Source organism: Delphinus delphis, chromosome 1 (genome assembly GCF_949987515.2).
Source record: "Delphinus delphis chromosome 1, mDelDel1.2, whole genome shotgun sequence".
Lineage (NCBI taxonomy): Eukaryota > Metazoa > Chordata > Mammalia > Artiodactyla > Delphinidae > Delphinus > Delphinus delphis.
In genome coordinates this window covers 112,498,053-112,510,361 of record NC_082683.1, presented here as the reverse complement: position 1 = coordinate 112,510,361, position 12,309 = coordinate 112,498,053, and the positions used below count along the sequence as shown (strand labels likewise).

The following is a 12,309-nucleotide window of genomic DNA, read 5'->3' as shown; positions in this document are numbered from 1 at the left end:
AGATGTTTAACCTTATTCATAGGGAAATGCAAATTAAGTTTGGTAAGCACTTGCCAGGGTGTGGGGGAAATGGGCTCTCAGACATGGTGTGAGTGTCAATTGATGAACCTCATAGAGGGCAACTTGACTGGGCAATTCTACTCCTGGGTGTTTATCCTATAGATTTGGTTACAAATATGTATGAAATGCATTTCATACAGGGATATTCCTTTCAGTGTTGTTTGCCGTAGCAAAATGTTGGATACTATCAAGGTTCTGGCTAAATATACCCATGGAACGTCCGCCCTGCAATGAAAGACTGGAGAATGAGACAACTCCAAGTGCATTGATACAGAACATTCCTCAATATATAAATGAGAAAACAAACTGCAGAACAGTGGATTCCATTGTATCTTATTATACATATATATATGTGTATATATGTATATGTATATATGTATTATCAAGTGTGCACACACACACACACACTTGAGGGAGTTCCCTGGCAGTCCAGTGGTTAAGACTGCACTTCCACTGCAGGGGGCACGGGTTCGATCCCTGGTCAGGGAACTAAGATCCCAGATGCCACATGGCGCGGCCAAAAAACCCCAACAAAACATACACTTGAGCATGCATAGAATATTTTATGAAGGACACATGAGAAACTGATAATAGTGGTTGTCTCAAGGAAGGACCCAGGTTGCTGGGGAATAGGGGTGGTACCCTTTGGTACCTTATGAATATTGTACTGTATGCATTTTTTATTAGCCAAAATCATTTTAGGATTAGGCAAAACAAACAAACAAACCAAAAACAAAAAAACAAGAAAGGACTTCCCAGGTGGCGCAATGATTAGGAATCCGCCTGCCAATACAGGGCACACAGGTTCGATCCCTGGTCCGGGAAGATCCCACATGCTGCAGAACAACTAAGCCTGTGCGCCACAACTACTGAGCCCACGTGCTGCAACTACTGAAGCCTGTGCGCTCTAGGGCTCACGCGTCGCAGTGAAGCCCATGCACCTAGAGCCTGTGCTCCGCAACAAGAGAAGCCACCACAATGAGAAGCCCGTGCATCGCAACGAAGATTAGCCCCCACTTGCCGCAACTAGAGAAAGCCCGCGCGCAGCAACAAAGACCCAACGCAGCCAAAATATACATAAAATTTAAAAATTAAAGAAAAAAAACAAGAAAAATAAAAAGTGCATTCATTCAGCCAGACATGAACTCCCTCCTATGACAATTATGTATCACTTTCATGTCCTGTTTTCTGAGGTTTCTTTTCTCCACAATAAAATTGTGAGCTCTTCCAGGACAAGAACCTGCATAGCTGGGGGCTCAATAAATATTAAAAACTGACAAAAAGAACCCTCTGAGGTGTGCTATCTCTCCCATCGAATTCCTTCAAATTCTTCTCAGTGCCTTCCCTGCCACAGAGTCATTCTATAGATTACATTTGGATGTTGAATCCAGACATCATGCCTGCTTATAGGTAACTTTAGCGGGACCAGTTGGGTAGGAGAGGTTGGGAGTATGTCTGCAGATCTAGCCTGGGATGGCTTGCTTGCCAGGTCATTTGGGGATGACGAACTCCTAACCTTTCTGATTCTATTCTCACTCACAAATCTGGGTTAAGGGAGGCGGTCTCTTTAAGAACCGTTGTGATGGTCCCGCCCTTTAAAGAGATCAGCTGAATCTGTGAGTCACATGATTTCAGCGTCTCTTCCGCCTTCTGAAGTTGGGACTGCGTGAGAAGCTATGAGGATCGCCGTGCTCCTCCTGAGCCTACTTCTGACAGCAGCTCCGTTTGGCCTTCTGGGGGAGGAGACCCGCCAGGTGAGGGGCTAGAGCAGTAGGTGTTTCAGGATATGCTACCTTGAAGGGTGGTTGGAATCTAGGGCAAACAATTGGTGGGGGTGGAGTGTGCTTGCATTGACAAAAGAGTTTTTCAAACTGGGGGTTGGAGCAGCCATGGGTCATGGGACAGGATTGTGGAGTAGGGTGGATATGAGAGCTTCCTGTCTTCTGGTGAAACCTGGACCTTGACTTAGCCCTGAGTGAGCCAGGTCCAAACAAGTGTTGGATTTCTTTCTTCCTCTCAACCTTGTGCCCTGATCTCTCCACCAGGGTCAAGGCAGTTCTGGCTCTACCCACCTCTCCTCCACCCAACCTCTGCCCTTTACAAGAAGGTTCTGTTAGCTCCCACAAGCATTCCTCTTGCCTAGGCCCCCAAGGTCCCACCCTTTCCTCATCATTTTCCAAGGCCCCTCTCCTTATCCCCAAACTTCTTTGCTCTGTGTCTCTCCCTGATCCTGTTTGCTTGACCCTCCACTGCTCCATGTTCCAGGTGTCTCTGAAGGTCATCTCTGACTGGCTGGACACTTCCCAGAACCTGCTTCATATCTGGGCAGTGGGTGCCACTTCCACCCTGCACTATGTGTGGAGCAGCCTGGGACCCCCAGCCGTGCTGCTGGTGGCCACCAACACCCCCAACAGCACCCTGAGTGTCAACTGGAGCCTCCTGATTTCCTCTGAGCCTGACGGGGGTCTCATGGTGCTCCCCAAGGAGAGCATTCAATTTTCTTCTGCCATCGTCTTTACCAGGGTGAGGAGGTTGGGGGAGAACCAAGGGGAAGAGTGCAGAGGTGAGGGTTCATTCGAGTTAGAGGGAGAAACAAGACTGGGGGTAGGTGAAGTCGAGTCAGGTATGAGAGCCTGGGGTGGGGCCAGTGAACGGGTGGTGGTGGTGATTCAGGAGAAAGCTGGACTCAGGCAAGCCTAGTCCCTCCCCACCCCCACCCGCCAGCTGTTTGAGTTTGACAGCACCGACACAGCCGATGCAGCCGCAAAGCCTCCAGGAAAATCATATCCTCCATACTCCTTGGCCAATTTCTCCTGGGCCAACATCACTGACTCACTGGATCCTGCCACCCTGAGCGCCACATTTCGAGGCCACCCCATTCACGACCCCACTGGGGCTTTTGCCAGTGGCAGCCTGGCCTTCAGGGTAAGGGTATGGGGAATCAGAACTCAAAAGGCTGGTTTACGAGGGTGGGAGTTAATGATGGGGGTTGCCTTCAAACACAGGCATCCACCTGCTTCCCACACCTCCCATGCCTCTTCCATCCTAGGTTCAGGCCTTCTCCGGATCTGGCCGACCAGCCCAACCCCCTCGCCTCCTGCACACAGCGGACACCTGCCAGCTAGAGGTGGACCTGGTTGGGGCCTCTCCCCGGGGAAACCACTCCTTGTTTGGGCTGGAGGTAGCCACGTTGGGCCATGGCCCTGACTGCCCCTCAGTGCAGGAGCAGCACTCCATCGATGATGAATATGCACCTGCCGTCTTCCAGGTCAGACTTCCAGCAGAGAAGCAGATGGGTGTGGGGTGAAGGGGGACCCCATTAGGACCTCAGAGAATCATTCAACCATTTACCATTTAGCAACACTTCACTCAGCTCCTTTAAGTGCTGGGCACTGTGCTAATGAATTAGCCCAGTCTCTGCTCTCAGTGGAGGAGCCAGAGGGAAGGCAGTACAGTGTGACTAGTGCTCTGACAGATGGGATTTGCAAGGGCCCGGCGGCCCAAAGGAGGGAGCTGAGTGCAGGCTTGCTGAGTGTTGAGGCTGGAAAAGGACCCAGTGCCATCCAGTCCAGCTCCCCTTTCTACAGAGGAGAGATCGATGCAAACAGCCTGTGAGTTCTAGAACCAGGCCTAGGATTCAGGACAACTCGTGACAGACAGAGGCTGGGAGAGGGTGGGGGAACAGAAAGGTCGGGCACCACGGGTCCTCCTCATCCTGCCTGTTTGCCTTTCTCCCCAGTTGGACCAGCTGCTATGGGGCTCCCTCCCATCAGGCTTCATGCAGTGGCGACCAGTGGCTTTCTCTCAGAAGCAGGGGGGCCGGGAATCAGCCATGCCCTGCCAAGCTTCCCCTCTTTACCCCACCTTGGCATACCTTCTCCCCCAGTCACCCATTGTCCGAGCCTTCTTTGGGTCCCAGAACAACTTCTGTGCCTTCAATCTGACATTTGGGACTTCCACAGGCCCTGGCTACTGGGACAAACACTACCTCAGCTGGTGAGAGTCAGGGCCTGGGCCAAGGGTTTGGGAGGTCGAAGTGGAGGAGGGTTGGGCCTCTCGGCCTTCCCCGCTAAGCCTGCTCACCTCTCTTTCTCACTCTGCTCGCTCTAGGTCCATGCTCCTGGGCGTGGGCACCCCTCCAGTAGATGCCTTGTCCTCGCTAGTCCTAGGCATCATGGCAGTGGCCCTGGGTGCTCCAGCGCTCGTGCTGCTGGCAGGAGGCGTGTTTCTGCTGCTGGGCCACAAGCGGTACTCAGAATATCAGCCTATAAACTGAGGCCTGCTCTCTAGAGGGAAGGACATTACTGGACCTGCCTTGCTGGTCTGCAGGTTTGAGGGTCAGTATTCCTAGCCAGCTGCTCCCTTTTCACATCTTGCTTTTCTGCAGAACCTCAGAGACCAGCCTCAACTTCCTGCGGACCCAGGTGGGGCTTCCTTCAAACTTTGAGGAGGGACCAGGGACAGAGTGATTGCTAGAGGGAGGGTCCCTTCCGCGTTGCCTCCCCGCCCCTCCACCCCCCCATTTCCCTTGAATGGGACTCACAGGCCTAAATGAGAGGCCTTCTGACTTGTCTGCTACCCTGGAGGGCATGAAATAGACTAAGTTTTTCCCCAGGGCTTGTCTCTCAGTGTGTGAGTGTTGCTGGGTCTGGTTCCAGGGAATGAGAAGGCTGGAGGTGGGCATGGAAGGCAATTTCTTGTTTGCAGCGCCGTTTCTTCCCCAGGCCCAGTTCTCTCCCTTGCCATGGGACCAGGCTCCTGCCAGCCACTCTTCAACATGTGGAGCTGGGAGGTCCCTGGTGCAGTCTGAATCAAACAAGGATGGGACACTTGAGACGAGGGCGCAAACACGAAGGAAGAGCCAAGGAAGACAGTGGTAGTTGTTTATTGTTACACACACATTCACATGGGGTTAACATCAACCACTATGTCTTCCCACCACTCCCAGCCACCACAGGTGTGGGTGTGTGCGCGCACGCACTCACGCACACACGCACACACACACACACAAACACACACACACACACACACACATACACGCCTCCTGGGAGGCAGGTTTCCCTGTCTGCTCCTCTTCCCATGAGAGAGGTATGACTTCTGGGCAGTATGGAGGTGCAAGGTTACAGGGACCTAAAGGGTTGGAAGGGAGGAGGCAGCCACACTGGATTGGGACAGCTGTAATTGACTTGACTGAGGCTCAAGGGCCTATATGGCCAGTCATGGAGGGTCCTGAATACAGGTCCCCAAGAAGGTTTTCACCAGACATGAACGTCCTATTTGATCTGATGGCCAGCCATTACCTTTAGGCATGGGCAAGGTTTCTAGTCTCTTTGAGGCCCTCTGCTTGGACACCCAGCACAGAAATGGTCAGAGTTTTGGCTGTGGCTCTGCTGGCTGCCTTACAGGAGGCTGGAGAGTGGAGCAGAGTCCAGCCATTGTGGGCCCTAGCGGCAGTGGTGGGAGGCTGCTCAGGAAGGAACCATGCCTCTGCTCCTGGTCCTGTGTCCTCAGCATCCTTAAGGAATATGGCTGTCCACCTCTTTCCCTGAAGGAATGTCTGAGTCCCTCCCGCCTAATTGTCCCAGGCTCCAAAGGTGAAGGGGAGTGCCCCAGCTCGGAGAGCAGGGGACAGTCCAGGCTCTGATTGGATGGGACCCCTGCCGGGGCAGTAGGTGGGTTCATCCCACCCAGGTACCAGGGCTGGGAGCAAGGGGGTGGGGCGGCTTAGCCCCAGGAGCGAGGCCTGTAGTCTGAGGCTGAGCGGGCGTGGTCAGGGTAGTCCAGGCGGCTCTCGGAGGCAGTGAGCATGCGTTCGGGCTCCACCACGAACATATAGTAGAGGTTCCACACCAGCATGGACAGCAGGGGCAGGAATGTCAGGCCGTAGCCAAAGCCTCGGAAGGAGCGGCCCACGGCAAAGGTCAGCCAGTATATCAGCCTGGGAGGCAAGAAAAGATCGGGCTTTCCTTGAGGGGAGTACATGAGCTAACTGGCAACAGGCTGATGATGGGGAGAATACAAAGTGAAGGCAGTAGCTGGGTGTTGGTCAGCACAACTGATACCTCTAAAGACAGCCAGTGTTTATGTACTAACCATGTGCCAGGCATGGTACCAATTACTTTAGGGGCAATGTTTAATTTAATTTAGACCCCCGCATCTCTATGAAGTGTGAATATTGTTCACCTCCCTCTTTGTGTACTTTTCAAATTTTAATTAAAAAATTTTGAGTAGGCAGTATACGTTTAGTTTACATGGTTCAAAATTCAAAGGTACCAGTGAGTATAGTAAAATGTCTTCCTTTACTGATTCCCAGATACCCTATTCTCGTCCTTCACCTTCTCACCTCTGTTCCACTCCCACCCCAGACATCCAGTATTATGGTTTCTTGTACATCGTGATGTTTATATGAGTGAAAAGATTTATGTTTTCCTTTTCTCTTTTTTTTGGAAGTTTGGTAGCATACTAAATATGAGATTGTTCTGCACATTGATTTTTTCCCCTCATTTAATGTATCTTGGAGATTGTGTTATATTAGTATATAAACAGCTTCATTATTTCACAGCTGCAGTACATTCCATTGTATTTACTTCCCCTTTTGCAGATGAAGAAACTAAGATTCCAAAAGGGTTAAGTAAGACTGGTCCAAAGTCACACATTGGGGAAATAGTAAAACCATGGTTTGAACCCATGCCTGTTCATCACCCCGTCTCCTGCCCCTCAGGGAAGGGAGAGAGTAAGGAAACCAGCTTCAAGAGAGCTTGAAGCCCAGAGGGATGGACTAGGCACAACCAAATTTCCCCTCTTGGAAGATCCATTCAAAATACACACTCCTCAGTGGCGGGAGGGCAGCAGCTTCCTCTTAATATATGAAGGATCACTTATTACAAAATTGTGATGTCTCTATTTTTTTTTACCTGGGAAACGGAGGAAAGAGTAACTGCTGCTTTTCTACTGCACCAGGAGGCAGCATAGCATCATAATAATAGGAAAGTTCACATTTAGTGAACACTTACCAAGTACTAGACTGTTGCAAGCACTCTACATGAATTAACTCACTTAATCTTCACAATAACTCCATTTTACAGATGATGAAACTGAGGCACAAAATACTTAAGTAACTTGCCCATGGTAGGGAAGAAGGACCCTGGATGAGAGAAGGAAGGGACCTGGGTTCTAGTCCTGCCTCTGCTGCTGACTGACCTATGCGAGTCTTCTCCCCCAATCTGTAGTCACTTTCTCTCTGTAAAATGGGTGAGATGGACCAGACGATTGCTGGTCCTTTAGCTCCCTGATGATTCTTGGTGCTTAAACCAACTTCTGTCTGAGACCAGCATTCCCCGAGAGAGAGAGATGGGAGGTTGAGTTACATGAGCAGGAACATATTTATCTTGGGAAACATCTCCTGGGAGAACTTGCAGGGCTGAATGATGGTCAGGAGGCTGGTGGGACAAATGACCACTAGACTACAGTCAGAAGTGACAGGAAGACAGATTTAAGCTAAATAGGAAGAATGCTTTAGCAGTTAAAGCTACCTGGAATGCTCTATGGAAAATAACAAAAGGAAATGTATTAGGGGACAAAATGGAAAGCCTGCATTTGGCTTCAGAAATTCCAAGGTGCCTTCTGGGTTAACAGTAGTTCACGTGAAAACACCCCTAAGGATTTCAGGTGCCTACAAATTCTAAATGAAAGCAGAGTAATGAGGCTGCCATGAGACCTATGTGGCCTTGGCTTGTATGAACAGGACAATACCCTTGACCAGCCCCCATCCCTCCCATTTGACAGGAGAATTTCCTGCCTAGAGGGAAGGACACAGGATAGTGAAGGGACCAGGGCCATTTAGCAAAGTAAACACTGGGGAAGCAGAGTGTTGGAGTGGGGGAATTGAGAGCTGTTTTCAAAGATCTGAATTTGTCTAGGCAATTACAGAGGTCAGAGTCAGGGCGGCAGTTTTTAGCACAATATAAAAAAGGACTTTCTAATAATTAGGACTTCTGAAAAATGAAACAAGACTGCCTTACAAAGAACTAAGCACTTGGTCACAGGGGCTGTTCAACCAGTGTTCAGCCAGTGGCCACCTGACCAGAGTGCCACAGAGGAGTGGCCGCAAGGGGTGGGAGGTTGGTCTAGGTGACACCTGAAAGCCTTTCCAGTTCTAGGTTGATACATGTCTCTTATGAAAGACATATGAGCTGATCACCTGCTACCAGGTGAGGTAAAGTACAAGGAAGAAAGTGACTCAACTTTCCGGGGTGCACATTTGGGCTGCTGCAGAATCCAGAAAGCTCCCTGGCTCTCCAGACATTCAGATGCCTGGGCCTCTTGAGCACCAGCACCTCCCTCTGCCCCACCCCCAGCCCCAGCTCACCGGGAGATGGCGAAGAGACCAGTGAGCAGAGGGAGCAGTTTGAGGGTGTCTTGGGGCAGGTAGGTGGAAAGCACGGCCAGGTTGAAGAAGTAGAGGATGAAGAGCTGGACCGACTGGGCCACGTATCGCCGGTGGATCTCCACCTCCCGTCGTGGCTCCCCAAAGGGCCGCAGGGCAGAAAAGCACAACAGGCTCAGCCCGTACACCAGGATCCCTGGGTAGGGTTGGAGGACACATAGGGTCAGGAGAGGAGCGGCAGGGAGGAAGCTGGAGGCAGGGTTTGTAGCAGAGAGCTCATGGGCATGGGCTCTGCACCGTGGGTGGGGCTGAGGTGGTCCTGGGAGGAGGTGGGCACACGGGGGTGACAGGGTGTGGGAGGCCCTGAGGGTCCAGGTCTAGTGAAGGGAAACTCCCCTGCTCCCCAAGCCAGGCAGGCCCTGCCCTCCAGCCGAGCTCCCACATGCCCCCTCCCTTCTTGCAGGGCCCAGGCTCACCCAGTACAATGGGGAAGGTGGCAAAGACCCCGCAGCGCAGCGTGTAGATGAGGCGGGAACTCATGGTCGGCAGGCGCGGGGCATCGAAGGGCAGGAAGGCATATGCCCCATAGAGCAGGCAGGGGAAGAGGATGAGGGCGGCTCCCACCGAGGCCATGGCCCTCAGCCCCTCATGGCCTCCACGTCCCCTGCAGCACCCACAGGAGTACCCAGGCGGCCTCACCACTGCCTCGGCCCACTTGCGCTCCGGGGGCTCAGGGTGGGTGGCCCGGGTGGGCAGGAAGGTCTGGCGGCGCTCACCCTCGCTGGCCTCACAGCACACAATGAGGTCTTCCTGGGGCCGCCGCTCAATGCACTGTAGGTCGATGGGCACGAAGGCCCGGGCCACCTTCTCGGGCAGCAGGCTGGCGTCATCTTCGGGCAACTCCTCTAGCTTGGTGGGTGGCTCTGACTTAAGGGGCTCAGGCTCAATGTTCCTCCAGCCAGGGGGATCTGAGAACGGGGCACTGGGCTGAGGGCCAGTCCCCCAGGGCAAGGTGGCAGCCTCACTTACTGTGCTGTCTAGACCATCCTCCGTCCCCTCTCCGGCTGTGGGAGACCCAGCTGAAGATCCCGCTCTGGAGGACTCAGCTCCGGGGGACTCAACCCCATCTTCCCCTTCCAGCTTCCGGCCATTGGGGACCAAAGCCTGGGGTGGGCTCTTCTCCAGGGCCTCCGGCCCCTTCACTTCCAGCAGGGCCAGGGTCTCGGGTTCTGTCATCCTGGGGCTTCACTTCTGGGGTCTACCGCAAGGTCATGTCACCCTGGAGGGAGTAAAGTTCTTTCAGAAGCTGCCATCCTCTGGCCCTCAGGAAGGGCTGACAGAACAGGAAGTCTCCAGGGCAGCCGGCCTCATGGACTTTAGTCCTTTCTGGGACCTTAGGGAGAACATGGTCCGGAGGAAGGTGTTGAAACAGAGGGAGGCAGGAGGGAAGTGAGAGCCGAAATGGAGGCACCCTTTCGACATCAAGTGCTATTCAGCAGGAGAGGGTGAGTCAGGGGGCACAGGTGCTGGCAGCTGTGGCCTCAGCCAGCCTCCACCCATGCCTTCTACCCCCTCCACCAAAACCCCTGGGGTCATGGCCACCCTAATGCAGGAATGGGAGGAAAAGGAGAGGTCTAGAATTTTGCCAAGGATTTTATTCCCGCTAAGGATATTCTTGTGGGACAGAGAAGCTGCCCCTTCACCTCCACACCTCCCATTCCCCTGCAGATCCCCAACTGGAACTCTCCTGGCAACTGATACCAATGATTTGCCAAGAGATCTGTCCCAAGGAACTGGCAACAGCAGTGCATCCTGTTCTTTTGTCACCAATCTGGATACCTGGTCAGTTTCCAAACTTCTCAGTAACCCACCCACAATGTCTCCGGAGGGCCTGAGTCTGTTCATTCTGATCTCTAAGTCTAATCAAGACTGTTTCCCGTGCCTCCTCTCTGGTCTTTCTTCCCTCCCTGCCGCCTTCCATCTCACTGCTTCTGGATGGGGCTGATTCCCCTCTCTCCATCTCCTCAAGGACCTCCTAACCCTTAGTGTCTGGACCCATGACACCCACTTACTTTCCATCTGGAGAGAGGTAGAGGGTCCCCAGTGTCCGGGAAGGAGCTGCCCAGCTCCCTGCTGGCTCTGCGAGTATTCCTCTCAGTCTCCCTCCCTTTACCTGTGTCTCCAAACCAGTCTGACCAGAGCAGGTGCGGCCCAGTTTAAAGGGGCAGGCCCCGCCCTGCTGAATCTGCCGACAGAAAAAGCATTAAAGGAGGACGTCATCCTTTCTGAAAGTGGGGGTGCAGCTGATGATAGAGGTAAGTGTGTGTCCTAGCAACATGGGATGCGTAGGAACCCTCAGCACAGGAAAGCAAAGGAGGAAGAAGTGGGTTTGGGCATCAGAGGGTGCTTGGAGTAGATTGGGATACCCCAAAAGAGGTTGAATTTCTACACTTATTCATTCAATATTTATTGAGCACCTATTATTAGCTAGGCACAGACACAGGAAAGAGCAAGATGACAGGCAAAGTGTCTGTGCTTGGGCTTCCCTGGTGGTGCAGTGGTTAAGAATCCGCCTGCCAATGCAGCGTGCACGGGTTCTATCTCTGGTCTGGGAAGAGCCCAGATGCCACGGAGCAACTAAGCTCGTGTGCCACAACTACTGAGTCTGTGCTCTAGAGCCTACGCGCCTAGAGCCTGAGCTTCACAACAAGAGAAGCCACCGCAATAAGAAGGCCGCGCACCACAACGAAGAGTAGCCCCTGGAAGAGCAGCCCCGCTCCCTGCAACCAGAGAAAGCCAGAAAGCCCACGTGCAGCAACAAAGACCCCACGCGGCCAAAAAAAAAAAAGCCTCTGCGCTTAAAGAGCTTGTTCTTTTGGGATAACAGATAATAAAGAAGCCTAGCAACTAAACCAATATGACAATTTCAGTAGGGAAAACCTCTTTGCCAGAATGATATTTGAGCTGAGACTTGATGGGAAATCAGGAGAACGAGTGTTCCAGGCAGAGAAACAGCAGGTGAAAGGCCAATAAGTGGGAAAGACAGGTTGTTTCAGGAACAGAAAGAAGGTCGGTGTCTGGAAAAGGAATTTATGTTCCCATTACAGTGGTACACAGGTCCCCTGAACACCTTGCCTTTTAGGTTAGGTTTAAGGTTTAAGAAAGCAATTGGAATCCAAGGTGATCTTTCCGGGGGCAGAAACGCTTAAGGGTGTACCTTCTCAGTCCTGTGGATCTTTTCCCCTGAAGTTATTTGAGCTTTGTGAGGGCAGGGACAGTGTCTGGATCGCTCATCTCTGTGTCTCCAGAACCCAGCATCGTGACTGGAAGACAGCAGGTGTTCAATAAATGTTTGCTGGACTGGTGAGAGATGAACATGCAAGTGGAAATCTTTGGGTTGGGGTGCGGGAGCTGAAGGGCCGAGGTGCCTCTACAAGAGTCCTGTATTGGAGGGCCTTACTCTTACGCTATGCTTGACTCTTTCCAAGAAAATTTTCACATACACGTTTTTTGTTTGTTTAAATAATGGGGGAAAAGGGAGAAGTGGAATCACCCTAACTAGTAATCTGAAAGGCGCTCGGCTCAAATGTGGCGGGGGTGCGGGGTGCGGGCAGAAGGATGGACCAAATGACCACCGTCGGACAAAGCAAAGTCATACTCCTAGCTGTGAGTCCATCTGCCCGGATCCAGCTTAGCCTCAGCTCCCCCGCAGAGTTCACTGTTCGTTCTCTGGCAGCTTTGTCAATAAAGTTTTTCGCAAGGGCTTGCAGAAGCCAGAAAGATGCCATGCTGCCCACAGTTAGTTCTGGCAACTTCCCGGGAGGGAAAACGAGTTTCGCGAGATTTGGTAGTGGCAGGCCAAT

At 52.3% G+C, this 12,309-nt stretch overlaps 2 protein-coding genes across 3 annotated transcripts; one reads left to right on the top strand and one right to left on the bottom strand.

The window, feature by feature from the left end:
• The first annotated feature begins 1,706 nt into the window (after nucleotides 1-1,706).
• Nucleotides 1,707-6,619, top strand: GLMP (glycosylated lysosomal membrane protein). 2 transcript variants are annotated; one of them, XM_060031842.1, is made up of 6 exons: nucleotides 1,707-1,814; nucleotides 2,326-2,583; nucleotides 2,785-2,985; nucleotides 3,110-3,328; nucleotides 3,800-4,056; nucleotides 4,171-6,619. In XM_060031842.1, exons 1-6 carry the CDS (start codon nucleotides 1,737-1,739, stop codon nucleotides 4,334-4,336), a joined length of 1,179 nt encoding a protein of 392 aa, XP_059887825.1. In that variant the 5' UTR covers nucleotides 1,707-1,736; the 3' UTR covers nucleotides 4,337-6,619. The 2 variants fall into 2 exon arrangements, with proteins under 2 accessions (XP_059887825.1, XP_069397508.1); XM_069541407.1 differs by lacking the exon at nucleotides 3,800-4,056.
• On the bottom strand, nucleotides 5,785-10,650 carry TMEM79 (transmembrane protein 79). Its single transcript, XM_060031828.1, has 4 exons — nucleotides 10,519-10,650; nucleotides 8,923-9,725; nucleotides 8,429-8,642; nucleotides 5,785-5,998 (listed from the first exon to the last, which is right to left on the bottom strand). The coding sequence occupies exons 2-4, from the start codon at nucleotides 9,680-9,682 to the stop codon at nucleotides 5,785-5,787; spliced, it is 1,188 nt and encodes a 395-aa protein (XP_059887811.1). The 5' UTR covers nucleotides 9,683-9,725; nucleotides 10,519-10,650.
• Between the last annotated feature and the right edge of the window lie 1,659 nt (nucleotides 10,651-12,309).